The sequence below is a fragment of the Hippocampus zosterae genome, chromosome 7 (assembly GCF_025434085.1).
Source record: "Hippocampus zosterae strain Florida chromosome 7, ASM2543408v3, whole genome shotgun sequence".
NCBI lineage: Eukaryota > Metazoa > Chordata > Actinopteri > Syngnathiformes > Syngnathidae > Hippocampus > Hippocampus zosterae.
This window is the reverse complement of record NC_067457.1, coordinates 12886844-12910211: the sequence shown is the minus strand read 5'-3', so window position 1 is coordinate 12910211 and position 23368 is coordinate 12886844. Positions and strand designations below refer to the sequence as shown.

Genomic DNA, 23368 nt, shown 5'->3' with positions numbered 1-23368 from the left:
CCATGCGTACTTCCTTCCAGGGGAAAGGGTCCAGATAGCATTGTTTGTTTTGGGGACGGCCGCCAACAATTTCAGACAGCCTTGAGTCTGTGGCCTGTATGTCTTCACTGGCGCCGATAAGCCAAATACACAATTTCTTTCTGAAGCGTGAATTCCAACTTCTCCACGTTGATCTCCATCTTACAAAGACGCTCCAAAACCGCATCCATATTGCGGTTGAGCTCAGTCACCGCTTGAGTCTGAGTGTTGGACATTCGCGCTAGACCATCCAGAAAGACCGGCAGCTTCTTCACTTCCAATAAAGCCGCTCCCGTCGGTTGAATTTTGCGATAGAACAGGAAACCGCTAACACCAAACAGCAGCATACCTGTTATCAGAAGGCCAATAATGTAGATGTCTTCCATATCCTCAACGGGCAGTATTGACAGGCACACCATTCTCCAATTTCTCCAGGGATCTAGGGCGTACCCGGCAGCAAATGTCCCCGAGGGGCAAGTAGACCCCCCACTGATTGCTCTTTTCGGCGCAAAAAAGTTTGTCGATTGCATCGAGAGACCAGCCAACCAATTCCATGGTTTGTTCTTAGGATGAAAATACGGTAGGAGGCTAGGAAAAGTTAGACAAAGACAGCACGTAGACTGAGTTGAGAGCAAGGAGAGGGTGGAGGGGAGGGCAGGAGTTGAGCAAAAAGCGTCCGCCTTCGTCGAGAGCCAAGCAGAATAATGGATGTATATGTCAAGCCAAGTCAAGTCAACTGTATTTATAGAGCACTTTCAAACAGCCATCGCTGCATACAAAGTGCTGTACATGGAGCAATTTAACATGCACAATAAACGGTAAGACAAATCGGTAATAAAGGCGGTAGAAAGCACCAAACAGTAAAGCCAACAACAAATCTAAGTCATGCTCAGTCGAATGCCAAAGAATACAAGTGAGTTTTGAGGAGGGTTTTGAAGATGGGCAGCGAGGAGGCTAGCTGAATGTTCAGTGGGAGGTCATTCCAGAGAGAAGGACCAGCAACAGAAAAGGCTCGATCCCCTCTGAGCCTAAATGGGGGACTGGCAGACGCCAAAGTAAAGGGCATTGCAGTAATCGAGCCGGGATGTGACAAAGGCATGAATTACTGTCTCAAAGTGTTCATGTGAGAGGAGAGGTTTTATTTTGGCCGGCTCTCTAAGGTGAAAGAAGCTGGATTTGACAACGGAACCAATTTGCCGATCAAGTTTGAAATCACTGTCCAGTTTAAGGCCCAGGTTTGAGACTGTTGACTTAAAATAAGGAGACGGGGGGCCCAAGTCTACAGGATGGGATGTACAAGGGCCACTGGGACCAAACAATATCACCTCTGTCTTCTTTTCATTGAATTTCAAGAAATTTTGTGCCATCCAGGTTTTGATTTCTTCCAGACAGGATAGGAGTGGCCTTAATGAGAAGGTCTTTCTTGCTCAGTGGGACATAGATCTGGCAGTCATCTGCATAGCAGTGGAAGGGAATACCATGTTTCCTTAAGATGGAACCCAATGGGAGCAATTTACCACCAAATGTATGCAACTGAATTGTAGACCCCAAATTCAGACATAAATGATTTATGAAGCATAAAAATTCATCGAAAGATGTAATAAATACATGTTACAATTAGATTATTGCACAATAAATGAGAGTTTTGCATGATGTAAAAAAATGAAGAATAAAGAATACAAAATAGTAATTTAACTTTTAACTGCGTCCTCATCGTTTTTTTTGCACTCAATAGTTCATGTTCTCTCTCAAAAGAGTTTTTTTGCCTGGCATTTTGTAAAGAACTGATCCAAGGACGTTTGCTCTTGTCGGCTTTTAACACTCCTTTGACTATTTCCAAGGCAAACATCAGCATCGTGAGCGATCGCCTGACTGGTCAACACTTTTACTGGGTGATTCAGGCTCAAAAAGTAATCTGTGTTTCCAGAAAGAGTGATGGCACCTTTTCAGTTAGGCCGTCCATCCAGTTTGAAGCGGATTACATGGGACAGGAGAAGTGAACTAATCTCTTTTCGTCAATGCACTACTACAGCTTTGTGTTTGCTTTCAAAACTTAGCATGTAGCAGGCGTGTGCACATTTTCAGCATGACGTCTCTGATCCACTGGTGAAAGGACATTTTGATCCTCTCTTCTTTCATCTATAACTGCTTCAGACAACAAAGTGTATGCAGAAAAGTGGTGAAGATTGCACGGCTGTCTGTGTCCTATGTGTTTTGTTATTTTGACTTCAAAATGGCGCAGCAAGAATGGCTGCCTTTCCAGCAGCTCCTATATTTTGTTGTTCTACTTCTTCCTTTCATAACTTGCTGCTGTGAATTGGGAATTTCTCCATTGCTAGACTAATAAAGGTTTTCTTATCTTATCTTCAGCAGGTCGAATCCACCGCAGAAAGAGGGCCAGTTATTGACAAACTGCAGTCGCTGTTCAGAATCAGAAGCATCTTTATTGCCGTCTTTGATGAGATCGATGACCGTGGTGTCGTCTGCGAACTTTGTGTTTGACAGCTGGATTTGTTGAGGTGCAATCGTTTGTGTAGAGGGAGAAGAGCAGTGGAGAGAGGACACATCCCTGTGGGGCTCCAGTGCTGGTGGTGCGTGTTGATGATGTTGTTGCTCCCAGTCTCACCTGTTGTGTCCGTCCCGTCAGGAAGCTGAGGATCCACTGGCAGATCGTAGGGTACACACCGAGGTGAAGAAGTTTGGGGGTGAGGAGTTGATGGTGTTGAATGCAGAGCTGAAATCCACAAATAGAATCCTTGCGTAGGTCCCTGTGCTGTCGAGGTGCTTGAGGATGTAGTGCAGACCTATGTTGACTGCGTCTTCCACAGACCTGTTTGCCCGGTAGGCAAACTGGAGAGGGTCCAGCAGGGGTCCAGTGACGTTCTTTAGGTGGTTCAGCACAAGGCGTTCAAAGGACTTCATGACCACAGACGTCAAGGCGACAGGCCTATAGTCGTTCAGTTCCGATGTTGCCGATTTCTTGGGAACTGGGATGATGGTAGACTGTTTGAAGCAGGATGGGACCTCACACAGCTCCAGGGATCTGTTGAAGATTTGTGTGAAGACCGGAGCCAGGTGGTCAGCGCAGACTTTCAAGCAGGAGGGGGACACTTTGTCGGGCCCCGGAGCTTTCTTGATCTTTTGCTGCTTGAAGAGCCGTCTCACGTCCTGTTCGTGGATCTGTAGTGGAGAAAAAGAGGGTGGGGGGCGGGGGTAGGTAGAGTGGTTTCTGGTAGAGGTGGGTGTGTGTGGGAAATGGGGGTGTCCTTTTCAAATCGGCAGAAAAACATGATAAGTTCATTAGCAAGACCCTTATTGTTCACTGTTTGGGGGGATGGCATTCTATAGTTAGTGATTGCTTTCAGGCCATTCCATACAGATGCAGAGTCGTTAGCAGAGAACTGTTTTTTCAGCCTCTCTGCATAGCTTCTCTTTGCGATGTTAATTTCCTTTGTCAATTGGTTTCGGGCATGTTTGTACAGTGCCCGATCTCCACTCTCGAAATGCGGCCTCTTTCTCTTTCCTGAGTTGCCTGAGTTTGGGAGTAAACCATCCATCCATCCATCCATCATCTACCGCTTATCCGGGGCCGGGTCGCGGGGGCAACAGCTTTAGCAGGGAAGCCCAGACTTCCCTCTCCCTAGCTACTTCTTCCAGCTCTCCCCGGGGGATCCCGAGTCGTTCCCAGGCAAGCTGGGTGACATAGTCTCTCCAGCGTGTCCTGGGTCTTCCTCTGGGTCTCCTCCCGGTGGGACATGACCGGAACACCTCACTGGGGAGGCGCTCAGGAGGCATCCGAATCAGATGCCCAAGCTACCTCATCTGGCTCCTCTCGATGTGGAGGAGAAGCGGCTCGACTCTGAGCCCCTCCCGGATGACTGAGCTTCTCACCTTATCTCTAAGGAAGAGCCCGGACACCCTGCGGAGAAAACTCATTTCAGCCGCTTGTATTCGGGATCTCGTTCTTTCGGTCACGACCCACAACTCGTGACCATAGGTGAGGGTTGGGACGTAGATCGACTGGTAAATTGAGAGCTTCGCCTTTTGGCTCAGCTCCTTCTTCACCACGACAGACCGATACAACGTCCGCATCACAGCAGACAGTTATGAACAGAATCGGCGACAAAGGGCAGCCTTGGCGGAGTCCTACCTCCACTGGAAACGATTCCGACTTACTGCCGGCAATGCGAACCAAACTCTGACATCGGTGGTATAGTGACCGAACAGCCCGTATCAGGGGGTTCGGTACCCCATACCCACGAAGCACTCCCCACAGAACTCCCCGAGGGACACGGTCAAACGCCTTCTCCAAGTCCACAAAACACATGTAGACTGGTTGGGCGAATTCCCACATACCCTCAAGGACCCTGCTAAGGGTGTAGGGCTGGTCCACTGTTCCACGGCCGGGACGAAAACCACCCTGCTCCTCCTCAATCTGAGGCTCGACTTCCTGACGGACCCTCCTCTCCAGCACCCCTGAATAGACCTTACCAGGGAGGCTGAGGAGTGTGATCCCTCTGTAGTTGGAACACACCCTCCGGTCCCCCTTTTTAAAAAGAGGGACTACCACCCCGGTCTGCCAATCCAGAGGCACTCTCCCTGTTGTCCACGCGATGTTGCAGAGGCGTATCAACCAGGACAGCCCCACAACATCCAGAGCCTTGAGGAACTCCGGGCGGATCTCAGCCACCCCTGGGGCCTTGCCACCGAGGAGCTTTTTAACCACATCGGTGACTTCAACCACAGAGATAGGAGAGCCCACCTCAGAATCCCCAGGCTCTGCTTCCTCCAAGGAAGGCGTGTTGGTGGAGTTGAGGAGGTCTTCGAAGTACTTTGCCCACCGGTTCACAACGTCCCGAGTCGAAGTCAGCAGCGCCCCATCCCCACTGTATACAGTGTTAGTGGTGCACTGCTTCCCCCTCTGAGACGTCGGATGGTGGACCAGAATTTCCTCGAAGCCGTCCGGAAGACGGCTTCCATGGCCTCACCGAACTCTTCCCACGCTCTGGTTTTTGCCTCGGCGACCACCGAAGCCGCGGCCCGCTTGGCCAATCGATACCCGTCAGCTGCCTCTGGGGTGCCACAGGCCATAAAGGCTCGATAGGACTCCTTCAGCTTGACGGCATCCCTTAATGCAGGTGTCCACCAGCGAGTACGGGGGTTGCCGCCATGACGGGCACCAACCACCTTACGGCCACAACTCAGATTGGCCGCCTCAACAATAGAGGCACGGAACATGGTCCACTCGGGCTCAATGTCCCCCGCCTTCCCCGGAATATGGGAAAAGCTCTATCGGAGGTGGGAGTTGAAGCTCCTTCTGACAGGGGATTCCGCCAGACGCTCCCAACAAACCCTCACTATACGTTTGGGTCTGTGGGAGTAAACCATGGCTTGTTATTGTTGAAGGAGCGGAAGGACTTCGTTGGTACATGTCCTCACAGAAACTGATGTATGATGTGACAGTGTCTGTGTATTCATCCAGTGTGCCCGTTGAAGTTTCAAAGACGCCCCAATCAGTGCAGTCTAAGCATTCTTGTAGAGCTAGCTTTGCTTCATCTGTCCATTTTTTCACAGTCTTAACAACCGGTTTAACACATTTCAGTTTCTGTCTGTATGTAGGTATTAAGTGGATTAAATTGTGGTCAGAAAGACCCAATGCTGCACGGGCGACCGATCGGTATGCATTTTTGGTTGTTGTATAGCAGTGGTCTAGAATGTTGCCTTCTCTGGTGAAACAGTCGATGTGCTTATTGTATCTGGGAAGTTCACGGTTAAGATGTGCTCTATTAAAATCGCCCAAAATGATCAGGGGTGACTCTGGGTATTTTAGTTCGAGTTTGTTTACTTGTTCGGCTAGCGTTTGTATCGCCGTGTTAGCGTTAGCTTGTGGCGCAATGTAAACACCGACTAGTAAAAAGGAGGTGAACTCACGTGGCGAGTAGAATGGCTTGCAGTTTAAAGACAGTGACTCCAGGTCCGGGCTTCAGTGTGCGTCGAGCTTCGTGACATCAGTGCACCATTCTTCGTTGATATAGAAGCAAATCCCACCACCTTTTGATTTCCCTGATAGCTCCGTGTCGCGGTCGGCTCGGAGAAGGCGGAAGCCGGGTAGATGTAGCGCGGGATCTGGATGGCGGTCACTGAGCCAGGTTTCAGTGAAGCAGAGCGCAGCAGAACGTGCAAATGTTTTGTTGGTCTTTGTGAGGAGAAGAAGTTCATCCATCTTGTTTGGCACAGATCGTAGATTAGCAAGATGGATCGATGGGAGCGGGGTTTGAAATCCGCGCTGCCGGAGCTTGACGAGCACGCCGGCTCGCTTCCCCCTCCTCCGGCGGCGTTTCCATGCTCCGTACAGCGCAGCCGCTCCGCTCGCGATTAGCTCCGAAAAACCTTGTGGATTTTCGTGTGCTGGTGAAAAAAGACCGAGCGTAGACTCCCCAATGCGCAGCAACTTTTCCCTCGTGTAAGTAAGCCGCTCAGGGTCGCCAAAAACAAACGAAAATGACAAAAACAGGGATAATACTAGGGAGTGTGTGACCGAGGCTGCCATACCTGTCGGCGCCTGATGACGTATTTCGCATTGATTAGTGTGCCATAAAAAGCCCTTGATGCAACTGCCATTTGAACACAAACAATGAAGTAACACATGTAGACCGACTGTACTCTATACAATACCCTTTAGCCCCTGCGAACAACTGATATTACATCAGTTTACTGAGTCACAGTGATTGTGGAGATTTTCTTATTCGTTAGTCCCTGCATGACTGTGTGATACTGCCCACCAGTGGCCAAAGAAGGTACACCAGAAGGAGCACCGCAATAAATTTTATGCAAGTGTGAAATCATGATGCACGAACTTTTGAATTCTTCTAACTCTTTTTCATCAAGCATGGTACCAGAACATATTAAACGTGTATATTCTCAAGGCACATGTGACTAAAAAATCTACCTTATTCTCTCAATCTGTACCACTCCACAGAATTTCTTTCAAAATGTAACCAGTATTTTGATCAGACATTTTTTTCTGTTTAGGATGATGAACACATCGTTTTGGAACCTGGAGATTTGTTCCCCCCATCCTCTCCTTCTCCTTCCACACGGGCAAATGAGAAAGTCAGACCCCAGAACCCACAACAACATCGTCTCTTCAGAGTAGTCAGGACTCCAGTTTTAGACATAGTCAGGTAGGAACCTTGATCTCTCATACATTTGATTGTTTTACATCTATGAAAAAAATCTATTTGTATCCCTGGATGTCCGTTGTGTCACGTCATATAAAGTATTATGCTTAAATAATAGGCCACATCCCAAATGTTGCACGGAATACTGGTACCAAAACAGAATCCTGATTTTTAGCCCAAACTAAATATTCAGTACCATCATGTTCCTGCACCAAACACTGGAGAAAGTCTGAAGGCATAAGGCTGTGTACACCCTGAACTGCTGCCAGCCAATCGCAGCTCACACATCGACGAACAACCATCCGGACTCGCATCTAGGGACAATTTAGAGTGTTCCATTAACATGCCATGCATGTTTTTGAAACTTGGGTTTAACCCGAGTACCCGGCGAAAAACCCCACAGGAATGGGGAGGTCATGCAAACTCCACACGGACGCCGGAGCCAGATGCAAACCCTGCACCTCTGCACTGTGAAGCCGACATGCTAACCTGTTGCCAGTCGACGAATCTTAAGTGTTGAAAATTATTTGATCTTGACGAAAAAAACATACAGTTTTTGGGGTCTCCTGAAAAGTGATGATTTTGGAGGTACCAGGAATCTGTTTGACGACAGCATATTATACAGAGTAGCGGGTAAATTTCCACACTTAGGATTTGTTTTTAGGCTTTACACGATTACCGTATTTTCATGACCATTCGGCGCATCGTATGGTTGGGCGCAGTCTCATCAATGGGTGCTATTTCTGTATTTTACACATAGACAAAACGCACTGTATTATTGGGCGCAGTTTTAAAGTGGTAAAACATAGGCCATCTTAAACATTACATTAACGAAGATTTTACAGATGCCGTACGACAAAAAAGAAAAGAGCTCCTCCCAAAATTAAAAGCTGCACGTGACAGAGGGGAAACTGCCTACATAAGACATAACAAACTTATTGTCCACCCCTGCACCAGTACTCCAACACAACAGGCTCGAGTTCAACACCATCAAGCAGCATACTGAGAATTTTTCACTACCCGACAATAAAAACTCTGACCCTACTGAAGCAGGAAATTCACATACCAAAAAACATGGACTTTGAATCCTTTGATGACCCTTCCAACCCTTTGATGACTTCCAACCCTACTGACCACAAGACGTTTGACCCTGAGAACAACTTGGACCCGGACAATAACTTTTTCAAGACCGACCGACCGCGAGGCAGCCAGCGACGACCGACCGTGAGGGAGCCAGTGATGACCGCGAGGAAGCCAGCGACGACTGCAGGGAAGCCAGTGACCGTGAGGAAGCCTGGAGACAACCAGCCTGCGACCACCGTGAGGGAGCCAACGACGACCGCAAGGGAGCCAGAGACGACCGAGAGGAAACCAGCGACGACTGCAGGGGAGCCTGTGACCGCGAGGGAGCCGGGAGACGGGGAGCCTGAGGCAGCCGGGAGACAACCAGCCAGCGCGCGTGAGAGAGCCGGGAGGCAGCCAGCCGGCGAGCGTGAGGGAGTCGGCGACGACCGCAAGGGAGCCAGTGACGGCGAGAGAGCGAGCGACGACAGCGAGGGAACCAACGACGGCCGTGAGGGAGCCATCGACGACCGTGTGGGAGCGGGAAATTCACATCCCAAAAAGCCATTCGATCCCGAGAACAATTTGGACCCAGACAATAACTTCTTCAACAACAAACAAAGGTTAACAAACTCTGACTACAGTGCACTCCGCTTAATAGAACACCATTGGGCCGAAGCGCTTCTGTTCTACTAAGCGGAGTTTCTATTAACCGGAGACACTTTATTAGGTACTTTATTAGGTATTAGGTACACCTTCAGACACGTCGACGACCAAGTTATGCATGCAGAAAAACCCCTGCTGACGAGTTAGAAGAGATATTTCGACTGTGGACGTCCATATCTTTAATCAAACAACAAAACAACAACTTTAATCAACTTCAGTCAAACATCTCAAATCACGAGAAAAATTTCGTTACTTTTGTCTGGAAACAGGAGTCCGTAATTTTGCGGTTGACTTCCCTCTCAATGCGCTGGATAAGAGGGAAGTCCTGGAAACCGCGGGCGTACCGGCAATGCATCGTATCGTCTGAGTATGTCCTTCTTATCCGCAGGTGATAGCCCTCGTCTCTTGAATGAAGTTGAAGCCATTGTGACGTGCGTGTGTCTATGTGTGGAGTGACGCGTGCTACCTGTTACTGTATACGGCTAGAACTACCGCGTTTTCTCGCGATAGTGGTACAGTATCGCGATAGCTACACTTCGTCTCTCTCTCGTCTCTTGAATGAAGTTGAAGCCATTGTGACGTGCGTGTGTCTATGTGTGGAGTGATGCGTGCTACCTGTTACTGTATACGGCTAGAACTACCGCGTTTTCTCGCGATAGTGGTACAGTATCGCGATAGCTACACTTCGTCTGTCTCTCGTCTCTTGAATGAAGTTGAAGCCATTGTGACGTCCGTGTGTCTATGTGTGGAATGACGCGTGCTACCTGTTACTGTATACGGCTAGAACTACCGCGTTTTCTCGCGATAGTGGTACAATATCGCGATAGCTACACTTCGTCTCTCTCTCGTTTCTTGAATGAAGTTGAAGCCATTGTGACGTGCGTGTGTCTATGTGTGGAGTGACGCGTGCTACCTATTACTGAATACGGCTAGAACTACCGCGTTTTCTCGCGATAGTGGTACAGTATCGCGATAGCTACACTTCGAAAACCACTAGTTTACAATGTTCATTGCTTACGGCCTGTTCTATTAAGCGGAGATCTGTTCTACTAAGCGGAGTATCTTTATAGGAAATTGCATTAGGCAAATCCATTCCAGAGCCTTTTGCTCTATTAAGCGGATTACTCTATTAACCGGTGTTCTATTAAGCGGAGTGCACTGTATTACCTGGATGAACAATTCAACACTAATATAAAATTGGAAAATGCACTTTCGGTAATACACTTAAACAGTAGAAGTCTCTATAAAAACTTCACAAAAATTAAAGAATACCTGACTAAATTCAATACATTTAAAATAATTGCCATATCAGAAACTTGGCTTGATGAAGATAAAACAACTGAAATGGAAATAGAAGGTTATGAAATGTTTGCAACTAATAGAGAAAACAAAAAAGCAGGGGGGGGGGGGGGTTGCAATATATGTAGACAAAGCACTTAAATGCAGTAAAATCGAGAGATTGACAAACACAATAGAAAACCTAATGGAATGTCTAACCATTGAAATACACAATAAAAAGGCATCAAATATCATCATAAGTTGCATCTATAGGTCACCTGGAACATGTATTGACACATTCAATAACAAACTAACAGATATTCTCAGTTACTACAACGATAAGAAAACACGAATAATATGTGGTGACTTTAACATTGACTTATTAAACCCAAATAGACACAAAAAAACAACTGACTTCAACAGCTTTTCCCCAGTAATCCTGAAACCTAGCAGAAAAACAGTTGACACGGCCACATTAATAGATAACATATTTATAAATAAGATTGATCATAAGATGGAAAGTGGACTTCTCATTAATGACATAAGTGACCACCTACCAGTTTTTGCAGTTTTTCATAATTATTTCGATAGAAAAGCTAAATCAACAACTCGTGTAACAGAAATAAGACTAAGAACCCAACGTTCCATCGATGCCTTTAAGCAAGACCTACAAAACCAAAACTGGACCGAGGTCTACTCAAACGAAGACCCAAATACAGCGTTTGAAGTATTTCAGTCTACCATAATCTCCTTATATGATAAACATTTTCCATTAACTAAAGTCTCCAAAAAGTAGTAAGACCCAAGTAAGCCATGGATAACGAAAGGCATAGAAAACGCATGTAAAAAGAAAAAAAAATTATATAAATTGTTTTTAAAATTCAGAACTGAAGAAGCAGAAAAAAATATAAGACCTATAAAAATAAACTAGTAAATATAAGAACCAGTAAAAGAGATCATTATCATTCACTATTAGAGCAGAATAAAGGTAACACACAAGAAATATGGAAAATACTTAACCAAGTAATCAGAAATAGTCCTAAAAAAATGGGTTATCCAAAATTTTATCAAAGGCAAAAATACTATTTTGGAAAAAACTGCAGAAATAGCAACTGAATTTAATGAGTATTTTGTCAACATCGGCAGTAACCTACTAAAACAAATTCCTGATCCAACAACCCTGTTTGAAATAGATAGATACGTAGAAAAAACTCCTCCACGATGTTCCTTACTGCAGTAAAACAAGAAGAAGTATCAAATATTATAAAAACTTAAAAATAAAAAGTCAACTGATTGCTTTAATATTGATATGACAATAATCAAGCAGATTATAGAATATGTAGTGCGACCTTTCACGCACATATGCAACCTGTCATTCAAAGCTGGTATCTTTCCATCAAAAATGAAAATTGCTAAAGTTATTCCAATCTATAAAAGTGGAGAAAAACATCTGTTTACAAATTATAGACCAATATCACTACTACCACAATTTTCAAAAATATTAACACTATTTTCTCGCAGACTTGATAGTTTTATACAAAAGCATGCGCTGTTAAGTGAGAATCAATATGGCTTCAGGGAAAAACGGACCACCTCAATGGCAGTTATGGAGTTTGTGGAAGCAATAGCCACTAATATAGACGACAAAGAATTTACTGTTGGGGTTTTCCTACATCTAAAAAAAGCTTTTGACACAATAGATCACAGTATATTATTGAAAAAACTAGAAAGATATGGCATTAGAGGTGTCGCTTATAAATGGATAAAAAGTTATTTAGAAAACATATCAGTACGTGCAACTCAACAATAAAAAAACAAATCAACTGAAAATCACTCACGGAGTTCCTCAGGGGTCAGTGCTTGGTCCAAAACTATTCATCTTATATATAAATGATATCTGCAAGGTCTCAAAACTATTTAAATGTGTCCTATTTGCTGATGATACAACTTTCTACTGTTCTGGAATAAATCTGAAACAGCTCCTGACAACCATAGAAAACGAATTAAACAAATTAAAAAACTGGTTCGTAAGAAATAAATTGTCACTTAATCTGAAAAAATCGAAGTTAATTGTTTTTGGCACAAGACCAATCAAACACCAAGCTAAAATTATGGTAAACTCAATTGAAATAGAAAGAGCGTATGAAACCAAGTTTCTCGGATTAGTAATAGACTCAAAACTATGTTGGAAACCACATATCGATAACGTAAAAAGAAAAACAGCCAAGACCGTAGGGATCCTCTACAAAACCACCTAAGTGCTAAATAAGAGATCTTTGTACACATTATACACTTCATTATTATTACCATACATGACCTACTGTGTGGAAATATGGGGAAATGCCTGCAAAACAAACACACTCCCTATTCTCAAACTACAAAAAAAAGCAATTCGAATTATTAATAGATCAAAATATACAGAACCCACAAATCCACTATTTATCAAATTAAATAGGATGAAATTTTATGACCTGGTTGACTTTAAAATCGCCCAATTAATGTACAAAGCACACAATAACCTGCTCTGCCAAAACATTCAGAAGTTTTTTGAAATTCGAGAAAGCAACTATGAATTAAGAGGTACCAACTTATTCAAAAAACTCAAAACAAGAACAAACATCAAGCAAAGAACTGTATCTAGCAAAGGTGTTAATATGTGGAATAATCTCGAAACGGACCTAAAAATGAGTAAATCGCTTGCTGATTTCAAAAACAAATTCAAAAAAATAGTACAAACAACCTACATCAATCAGAGTTAAAATGATAAATTCTAAACATTAAATATAATGATAAATCAGAACTAAGTTGATAAATAGAGAAAGGTATTGAAATATCCATTATGAATACAAGAGAAAATTGACACAAGAGTGCCAGGGTGAGGATGTATATAATCCTGATACAAACCAAAAGTTGTGAAACTATCACGGTTAAGGGTAAAGTATGAGCCTTAATGGAGACTTCTTCTTACTTTTTCTTTTCTGATTGATATAAAAATGATTTAGTAGATATAAACACATAACGGGGTAGGACTAGATAAGTTTTTTTTACTTCATCCTACTCCCTTGAACATAATAACTGTGTTGAATGAAGACTGATTTCTTTCTTTTTACTTTTTTATCTACCTTATTTTCTGTCAAATTATTACTGTATGTTTTATGTTCAATAAACAAACAAACAAACAAACATACGGCATGCATGCGCGCACGCTAAACACACGTTAGCTTGAAGCATAAGGTAGCATGCCAAGACATCCAGATACAAGCTAAAAACACGTTGTTAAAAAGGCAACGGAAGCAAAACTGAGTTCCGTTGTATTTCATTTAGCCATCGTACAATGTACTCACGTTTTTCGATCAATCATCACCCAGAAATCCATCAAAGTCCTCATCCTCTGTATCAGAATTGAACAGAGGATTACCGGCCATCAAAAACGCTGTGTTCCCTCTCGTTGTCAGAGTCACTCTCATTGCCATGTGGCTCCACCGAAATGATGCCAGCTTTGCCAAAAACCCGAACAACAGTGCAAGCAGACACGTTCGTCGTCCAAGCAGCCACAATCCATTCGCAAATTTTGGCGTAACTCGGCCGGCGCTGCTTCTCACTCTTTGTAAAGTTGTGTTTGCCATCGATTATCCATTGTTCCCATGCCGCTCGCAACTTTGCTTTGAACGCCCGGTAGATGCCGATGTCCAGCGGTTGGAGTTCTTTAGTCAAGCCTCCGGGAATAGCGGCAAGCTCAGAGTTCATTTGCTCGTGACTTGGTTTTTCACCGCTGCTGTGAGATGGGCACGCATGCCAAAAGTATAATCGATGGCTTGAAGTTTGAACTGAGCTTCGTAGGCGTGTCTCTCTGTAGAATTCATTTTCGGGGGTTCTTAGAAACCAAAACCGAAGTTGATTTGCAACAATGCACATAGCCACAATCTATACAGGTGTTGGTACCTGCTTGTAGCGTCCCTTTAGCGTCCACTTACACACCCACCCGTCACTCATTAGCGGACTTCTCCCCCGCATGCCTGTCCTCTCTCACGTCTGCCTTCTCGCTCTCTCTCTCTCTCCATATATGTATATATACAGGCCCACCCTTCACTGATTGGCCGACTTCTTTGCCGCATGCCTGTCACAGTCACTTCCGCCTTTTCTCTATATAAACAGCATGTCGGCTGTCAGTCAGGTTTTGGAACTCAGCGCGTACACAAGACGCTCCGCGTCATAAGGCGTCCTGTCCATTTTGGAGAAAATTTAAGACTTTTAATGGCGCCTTATAGTCGTGAAAATACGGTAGGTTTTAGGGGCTGATCAGCAAGTAAAAAAAAATAAAAATAAATAATAATAACCGATTCTATCTGTGTCTATTTAAATAACTTGCTTGCCGTGTATATTATTTATTTATTGATGTACCGGTATTTATTTCAAAGGGGCAGCATAGACAGTATTCCTGATAATTTACATGTAAATTTGATAAATTATAGCTCCTACCCTGGCAGGTTGTAACATTTTATGTAAACTTGTGTACTGAGCATCTCCAACCAGTCACAGGGCACATATCGAGACAAAGATCCATTCACACCCATATCCATACCGTCACTGAGTGGGAGTCAATCCCCAGCCTGCCCACACACAAGTCAATCGAGTGTACCATTACACCATCAACAACTCCAAAGTTAACGAACATGTAAAATTAATTTATAGTGAAGATCAGTCTCTCAGCACAAAAAAAATCCTCCACAGTTTTTCTTTTGGTTTCCTATTTGTAAATTATGTTGTTATGACTGTTCCTCCACCTTTCTTTAAGAATGTTCTCCCGAGTATTGGTATATCGGTCTTGGACATTATCAACAGTGATCTGTCTTCTGTTATAAACATGCTGTGGTGCAACCCTTGTTCAAGAAGTCAGGCCTTTATTAAGACATAATGTTAGATTTTAGACCCATTTCCAAGCTACCTTCTTTTAAAATTCTGGAAAAGTGGTGCACATGAAAATTTTGCACTTGCAAAATAAAACGTGAATAGAGGAGCGAGAGAGCGAGAGAGAGAGAGATAGATAGCTCAGTTGGTAAGGCTGGCAACCGGTCCAGGGTCGACTATTGCCGAAGACGGCTGAGATAGGCATACGGGAGACGGGGATTCGAATCCCGCTTGAGGCAGAAAATGAGCACATAACACCATCCAGTGTTCTCTCCTCTACATGGATGACATAAAGCTGTAGCTAAGAGCGAAAGGGAATTAGACTCCCTGAACCACAAAACTGTTTTCAGCAATTTGGGCCATGGCATTCGTCAAAGAAGAAGAATCTGTGCTTAGTGGTTGCACTGATTTCTTGATTGGGAGAAATGTCGGCACCATTTGACTGCCGTTGCTGGACATACCCGGGGCGCTTGTGTCTTGTGCCTGAAGTAGGCAGCAATTTCACAGCCCCGCTCTGTTCAGCGAAAAGGTCGGTACTGATGGACAGTCTGCGGCTGGATGGTTGCATGGATTGAGGAGCCGACGATGAGAAGAACGGCCAAAATACCTCCAGTGAGTGAGGCACGTCCTAAGAATCCAGCTCAATGGCAAGAATAAGACCCAGGCAATAAACAGCTATGCCCTGCCAGTGATCAGATACCCTGCAGGAATAATAAGGTGGCCAGAGGAAGAGACTCAGACCACGGACGTTAAGACCCGAAAGTTCCTAACCATGCATGAAGGGTTCCATCCCAAATCCAGCACCCTGAGACTGTACGTAAGCCGAAAGGAAGGAGGCCGTGGACTAGTGAGTGTGAAAGCCACTGTCCAGGATGAACTATCCAAGCTCCATGAATACATCAAGGAGAAGGTTCCAACGGATGACGTACTCAGAGAATGTCTCAGACAATGGGGAACAGAGGATAAGGTGCTGGAAGAGGGACCATCATGGGAGGACAAACCCCTACACGGGATGTAGCACTGGACCATTACTGAAGTGGCTAATCTCAAGAAGTCCTATCAGTGGCTAGAGAGGGCTGGCCCGAAGAACGGCACAGAGGCAGTCACCAGAGCCATAGAGGCCCAAATGGTGTGGTATACCAGACAAGACCCAAGGTGTAGGTTGTGCAAAGAGGCAACTGAGACAATCCAACACATAACTGCAGGGTGTGAGATGCTGGCAGGGAAAGCCTACATGGAACGCCTGTGCGGAGTATGGACTGGAAACCCCAAGGTCAAAATGGGAAACACCTTCAAAGGTGGTGGAGAATGACAGTGCGAAGATCCTGTGGGACTTCCAGATCCAGACTGACAAGATGGTAATGGCGAACCAACCAGATATCGTGATCATAGATAAAGGGCAAAGGAAAGCCATTGTAGTGGATGTAGCGGTCCCAAGTGATGGAAACATCAGAAAGAAGGAACATGAGAAACTCGATACCAAGGGCTCAGAGAGGAGCTGGAGAGAGCCTGGAAGGTAAAGGTGACAGTCGTGCCTGTGGTGGTCGGAGCACTCGGGGCAATGACCCCCAAACTAGATGAATGGTTGCAACAGATTCCGGGAATAACATCGGTCATCTCAGTCCAGAAATGTGCAGTGCTGGGAACAGCAAGGATACTGCGCAGAACCCTCAAGCTTCCTGGCCTCTGGTAGAGGACCCGGGCTGAATGTAGGACGAACACCACCCGAGGGGTGAGACGAGGAACTTATATATATATTCATTCATTCATCTTCCGAGCCGCTCGATCCTCACTAGGGTCGCTGGAGCCTATCCCAGCTGTCTTCGGGCAGTAGGCGGGGGACACCCTGAAGCGGTTGCCAGCCAATCGCAGGGCACACAGAAACGAACAACCATTCGCACTCACACTCACACCTAGGGACAATTTAGAGTGTTCAATCAGCCTGCTACGCATGTTTTTGGAATGTGGGAGGAAACCGGAGCACCCGGAGAAAACCCACGCAGGCCCGGGGATATATAATATATATATCCTCTCCTCTTTCATCTAGAACTGCTTCAGACAACAAAGTGAATGCAGAAAATTGGTTAAGATTGAACGACTGTCTGTGTCCTATGTGTTGTCTTGTGTTATCTTTGTTATTTTGACTTCAAAATGGCGCCGCGAGAGTGGCTGCCTTTCCAGCAGCTCCTATATTTTGTTGTTCTCCTTCTTCCTTTCATAACTTTGCTGCTGTGAATTGGGAATTTCTCCATTGTGACACTAATAAAGGTTTTCTTATCTTATCTTATCTTATATATATATATACACACACACACACACACACACACACACATTCTCATTCGGGTTGGCGAAAGACGCAGGGATTTGAAGTGTTTTAAATTGATTTGTTCTCTCCCATTTTCCATTTCAAAAGGAATAGTTTGGACTTTTCAGAATCCCGACCAATTACAGTGTTGGACAATGAAAGGTTTACAGTGCAGTCCGTCATTACCAAGCTTGTCTGTCCTATTGTGCTGGTGAGTAAAATCAACAGTTCTTTGAAAACATTTTAATATCCATTTCTAAAAGCATTTGAAGGTATTTTTTTTCCTTTCTTCTTATAGGTTACGTTCCTGCTGGTGAACAGCATCCGCTACCTTTGTGATGCACCCAACCTCACCCCCGTCAGCTACAATTTTTTGCAGCTTCAGGTAATTTTCAAAATTAAAATGTTTCCAACCTATTCCTGGAAATCCCTTTGGTGTTCATTACTTCCCTTCTCAACTTGCTTTGTCATGTACCGTATTTTCACGACCATTCGTTTCACCGTATGGTTGGGCGCAGTCTCATTAATGAGTGCTATTTCTGTATTTTACACATAGACAACACACACTGTATCATTGGGCGCAGTTTTAAAGTGGCAAAACATACGCCAGCATATGGCATGCATGCGCGCACGCTAAAAACACGTTAGCGTGAAGCATACGGTAGCATGCCAAGACATACAGATAAAAGCTAAAAACACGTTTTTAAAAAGGCAACGGAAGCAAAACTGAGTTCCGTTGTATTTTATTTAGCCATCGTACAATGTACTCACGTTTTTCGATCAATCATCACCCAGAAATCCATCAAAGTCCTCATCCTCTGTATCAGAATCAGAGGACTGCACATCCCAGTTGTCATTGAACACATCACATGCTAAAATGTGAGTTGCTACGCATTGCCGAGCGGAAAGAAGGAGCAGCAACAGCAAAGTCAACATTTCTCTCGTGTGAAGCTTTCCCACATTTGAAAGTAAAGAATAGAGCGAAACATGGTGGCAGCGCGTGTGTGTAGAAAGAATTGATCAATTGTGCAAGTACCGTAATCCATCAAAAACGCCGCGTTCCCTCTCATTGTCAGTCACTCTCATTGCCATGTGGCTCCACAGAAATGATGCCAACTTTGCCAAAAACTCGAACAACAGTGCAAGCAGACATGTTCGTCCAAGCAGCCACAAACGATTCGCAAATTGTGGCGTAACTCGCCCAGCGCTGCCTCTCACTCTTTGTAAAGTTGTGTTTGGCATCAACAATCCATTGTTCCCATGCCGTTCGCAACTTTACTTTGAACGCCCGGTTGATGCCGATGTCCAGCGGTTGGAGTTCTTTAGTCAAACCTCCAGGAATAAGGGCAAGCTCAAAGTTCATTTGCTTGACTTGGTTTTTCACCGCTGCTGTGAGATGGGCACGCATGCCAAAAACATAACCGATGGCTTGAAGTTTGAGAGCATGCCTGTCCTCTCTCACGTCTGGCTTCTCTCTCTCTCTCTCTCCATATATGTATATATACATGCCCACCCTTCACTGATTGGCCGACTTCTTTGCTGCATGCCTGTCCACAGTCACTTCCGCCTTTTCTCTATATAAACAGCATGTCGGCTGTCAGTCAGGTTTTGGAACTCAGCGCATACACAAGACGCTCCGCATCATAAGGCGTCCTGTCCATTTTGGAGAAAATTTAACACTTTTAATGGCCCCTTATAGTCGTGAAAATACGGTACATACATTGGTATTTAAAAATAGTCATATTAAAAATGAATCAAGTCATTAAAATGAAGCAATTTAACAATATCCTCCATGTCATATTGATGAATTTTATTTGCGTAATAAGTGAAAATAATTGTATTTTCAGTTGATGGCTGTTCTGCCCGTCTTACCCCTGCTATTCCCTGTCATGTGGGTGCTGGTCAACGCCTTTGGAGAAGCCAGGGTCCTTGCTGAGTTCAGCCACGTCTCTCCAGCAGGATTGGTGAGGAATTCACAAACTTTCACGAACACTTTTGAAGTTGGTCTGAATCTTTCCTTCCCACCAGTCTTTTCAATTAACAACACATATAATGTTGCCTTTTTTTAAATTCAAAGATAAACGCGTAATGCAAATACACTGCAAGCTCTGCAAGCATGCCTGCATTTTTTAAATGATGTGCGAATAGTTCATGCCCCCATTTTCTCAAGCCACAGCCCTCTGCTCGACCCATCTATCAGTTCTTTGTCCCACTTCCTCATAAAGGCCACAGGTGTGCCGGGGCCTATCTCAGCTGAGTTTGGGCGAGAGGCCAGAACTGGTCACCAGGCAATATATAAGGATATATAAGGCACATATAGACAAATAAACACAAACACTAGAAATGATGCCATATTCGTGTGGTATTGTAAAAATAAATAAATAGTAATCGTAACTTTGGAAAAATGCCATCGTGTGGAAAATTAAGTGCCATGAATGTTACATTTTCATGGTTTCCACTTGAAAACATGTTCATTTTTCATAATAGATATTTCATTTTCAACACTTCATTCACTTTATTTGTCTTCTCTCTCTCTCTCTCTCTCTCTCTCTGTCTCTGTCTCTGTCTCTGTCTCTCTCTATGTCTCTCTCTCTCTCTGTCTCTGTCTTTCTATCAAACTCAAGGCCAGGGGGCAAGATCCGGCCCGCCAGGTCATTTTATGTGGCCTGCAAAAGCAAATCATGTGTCAACTTCCTAAAATCTGTTCCGACATGTCAAATTTGCCATGTGTAGTAAATAACGTTGAGATAGTGCAATAATTTTGTTTTAATTCACTTGAACAACTATTATAATTGACTTGACTGATTTCAAAACTAGTAATCTATTAATTTGTTGCGTCCAAATAATGATTTTGTAGTTTCATAACGGCCCCCCGAGGGAAGACATAACTCCAAATTGGCCCATGACTGAAATGAGTTTGATATAGAACATTTGAATAGAAATGTAGAACAATGAATTTCTGGGTTACATCAATACAAATTAAATAAAAAAGACTTGGGCTCTGTTACCGTATTTTCACGACTATAAGGCGCCATTAAAAGTCTTAAATTTTCTCCAAAATGGACAGGACGCCTTATGATGTGGAGCGTCTTGTGTATGCGCTGAGTTCCACAACCTGACTGTCAGCCGACACGCTGTTTATATAGAGAAAAGGCCGAAGTGACTGTGGACAGGCATGTGGCAAATAAGTCGACCAATCAGTGAAGGGTGGGCGTGTATATGTACATATATGGAGAGAGAGAGCGAGTGTCGGGTTGGTTCAATTTGACACTCAGGAATAACCAAAAGGAGGAGACAGGAGACTCGATGCTGGTACCAGGAGGGAACGAGGAGAAGCGTTCGGTTTCAGTTCTCGGCACGTAACCCTAACAATCTCCCCCTTCACCTCCTCATTTATTGGGAAAGCTACTACATAGGTGTGTCCAACCTAAAGGGTGGGGGCTGTTGAACACACACTGAACTTGTTTAACTATGTGTGTGTGTATGTGAGTGCAATTTACGTACATGTGTGCAAATGTCACATAAACGTTGCAGCTGGTGTTGATGTCTCCATTCACTGTTCACCCTTGCTCACTGTTTAGTCTTAACAGTTATCTCTTCCCAACCACGTCCTCGGAAAGGTGGTTGCGACCCTAACCTTTCACACAGTAGAGCAAGCAAAAGTGAGCATATAATGAAGAATATATAATGATTATAGATGTGAGTAAATAATAAAGGATATTTCTTTATTGAAAGCATAAGCGTTCTTCATTGCAGGCAAAGCCAACTAATGATTGCAAGCATAAGCGTTCTTCTTTGCAAGCAAAATCAAACTATCATGACAGGCAGAAGCATTCTTCTTTGCGAGCATAAATTGACGATCAAATAATACGCGAATGTATGATTACTAAAAAATAATAAATCCAACATTCCCCCCTGTTCATCCTACATTTGCTCGTATCGTCACACAGAACCTTCCCGACGGACTTTATTCAGTGGAGTCATGCCGCACACGCAAACAGGGAGCAAAACGACTAAAAACCATCCATGACCCCCTGATGCCGAAGCGAAACCATGTCATCACCCGAAGAGGCATAATCAACCCCAGAATCACTGCCACAAACAACAACAGAGGATACATCTCATTCACTTTAGACGTCGTGGGCGCGACAGTTGTAGTAATAAGCCGGATAAGCAGCACTCTGCTACAGGGAATGCAACAGCATCCACACAACGTCAAGACAGCTGCAAAAAGAGCAAAAGAGATTAGTACATAAAACACCAAATCCTTGTACTCTCCGAAGGCCTTATGCCACCACTCCGCCCAGAAGGACGTATTCACGCCGGAATGGGCCCTTATTTGGCGATTCAGGGTGCGGAGGCCTTCAATGGCCTTGGTGAGGGCGCCATCAGGCGCGGTGTTGTTAGGTATGAACGTACAACACTGATCACCAAACATCGCACATACTCCATTGGACTCTGCCAAGAGCATATCAACCGCGATGCGGTTCTGAAACGCCATCAGGGAGGTGGCCGCCAATTGCTCTTTTATAGCCAAAACGGCTTCCTCAGTAAAATTTCCGAGCTTCTGACATTGTAGTGGAGGTAGTTGATCCTGTCAACATTCTTATTAGGGGTAACCCAAATGAAAATGGATTCCCAACCGGCAGCAATCTGGTTAACCAACTTATACTCATCTGGCACGCCACGAGGAACCCCAAATGCGTCTATGTAGGTGGGATCGCCATCCCTCCAGGAGGCGTCACGCCGGAACCGGAGAAGGCTACTCTCCGTCATCGACAATAACGCAGCCCCCTATATATCCTCCGCTGTTGATGGAAACACAGTTACTGGCAAAAGCAGTGATACCAATGCGCAGACACCAGAACATGAAAAACTCTCGTCCGCGATAACCATTTGCCATCAAAATCAGTAGAAGTACAGTACTGCATCACACTGTATCCGCAGTAACATAAAATAAAAATAAAATAACAAAAGAATGAAATATAGCTCAACTTTCAGCAGAGAATAACTATATTACTGTCGGATTACTGTCGGGTTGTTTTCCTTTTTCCTTTTACCACCAAAGAGAAGATCCTAAATGCATAAAATCACCTAAGAAATGTATTTAAAATCCATATCTGAACCATTACGACCAAATTAATGCACCATTTGAACTAGAAAGAAATCAATAAATGGTAATAAATTCAATATCAGCCAAGCAACATCACCAGAGGAGCACAGTACACAAATCACTTCAACCTCCAAAACAAACCCAAATAAAACAAGTTGTGCTCTTTTCTATCACTCATCGTGTGTTCACTTCTCAATTTTTATTTTTATTTTCATAATGAGATCGACTAGATTGATTTAAATAAAATACTTTTGCCACCAAAACAAAAATGTATACAACAATTTGTGCCGAAATGTGTTTTTCATTTCACTTCCCAAGATCATCTAGATCAAAGGTGTCAAAGTCGAAACCCATTATGTGGCCCGTGAAAGCAATTGACGCGCATCAACCTCCATAAACCCTGCTAAAATCTGTACTGAAATGCCAAAATTCTATATGAATAATGTCGAGATTTTGTGATAATTTTGTTACCTGTTAAAACACTCAACCAAACAATAATTGAACAAAATATGACTGGCTTCAGAATTGGCAGAATTCATTCATATGTAATTGTTAGTAAATAATTAACATCATAGTATTTCTGATATATCCACTCCATCTACATATCTTTGTATACAGCGATGGTTGATTCAAGTTGCTCTATAAACACAGTTGAGTTGAGTTGTACAATTAATAAAATATAACCATTTAATCAAATTTCACCGTCGTACCGGCCCACCGAAGGAAGGTGTAACCCCAAAGCGGCCTGTGACAAAGATGAGTTTGACACCCCTGATCTAGAGCTATTCGCAAAATGTAGGTTATTATTAGAAAATACATCTCCTTTCACATGTGCTA

At 44.0% G+C, this 23368-nt stretch overlaps 1 protein-coding gene across 2 annotated transcripts in view; it reads left to right on the top strand.

The window, feature by feature from the left end:
- LOC127604117 (transmembrane protein 94-like) overlaps positions 1-23368 on the top strand; it is a 119823-nt gene that overhangs the window by 25410 nt on the left and 71045 nt on the right. For both annotated transcript variants that reach the window (XM_052071019.1, XM_052071018.1), the window contains exons 7-10: positions 7051-7202; positions 17527-17629; positions 17717-17803; positions 19266-19382. In XM_052071019.1, the coding sequence (XP_051926979.1) occupies positions 7051-7202; positions 17527-17629; positions 17717-17803; positions 19266-19382 (459 nt within the window). The remainder of the gene's footprint in view (positions 1-7050; positions 7203-17526; positions 17630-17716; positions 17804-19265; positions 19383-23368) is intronic.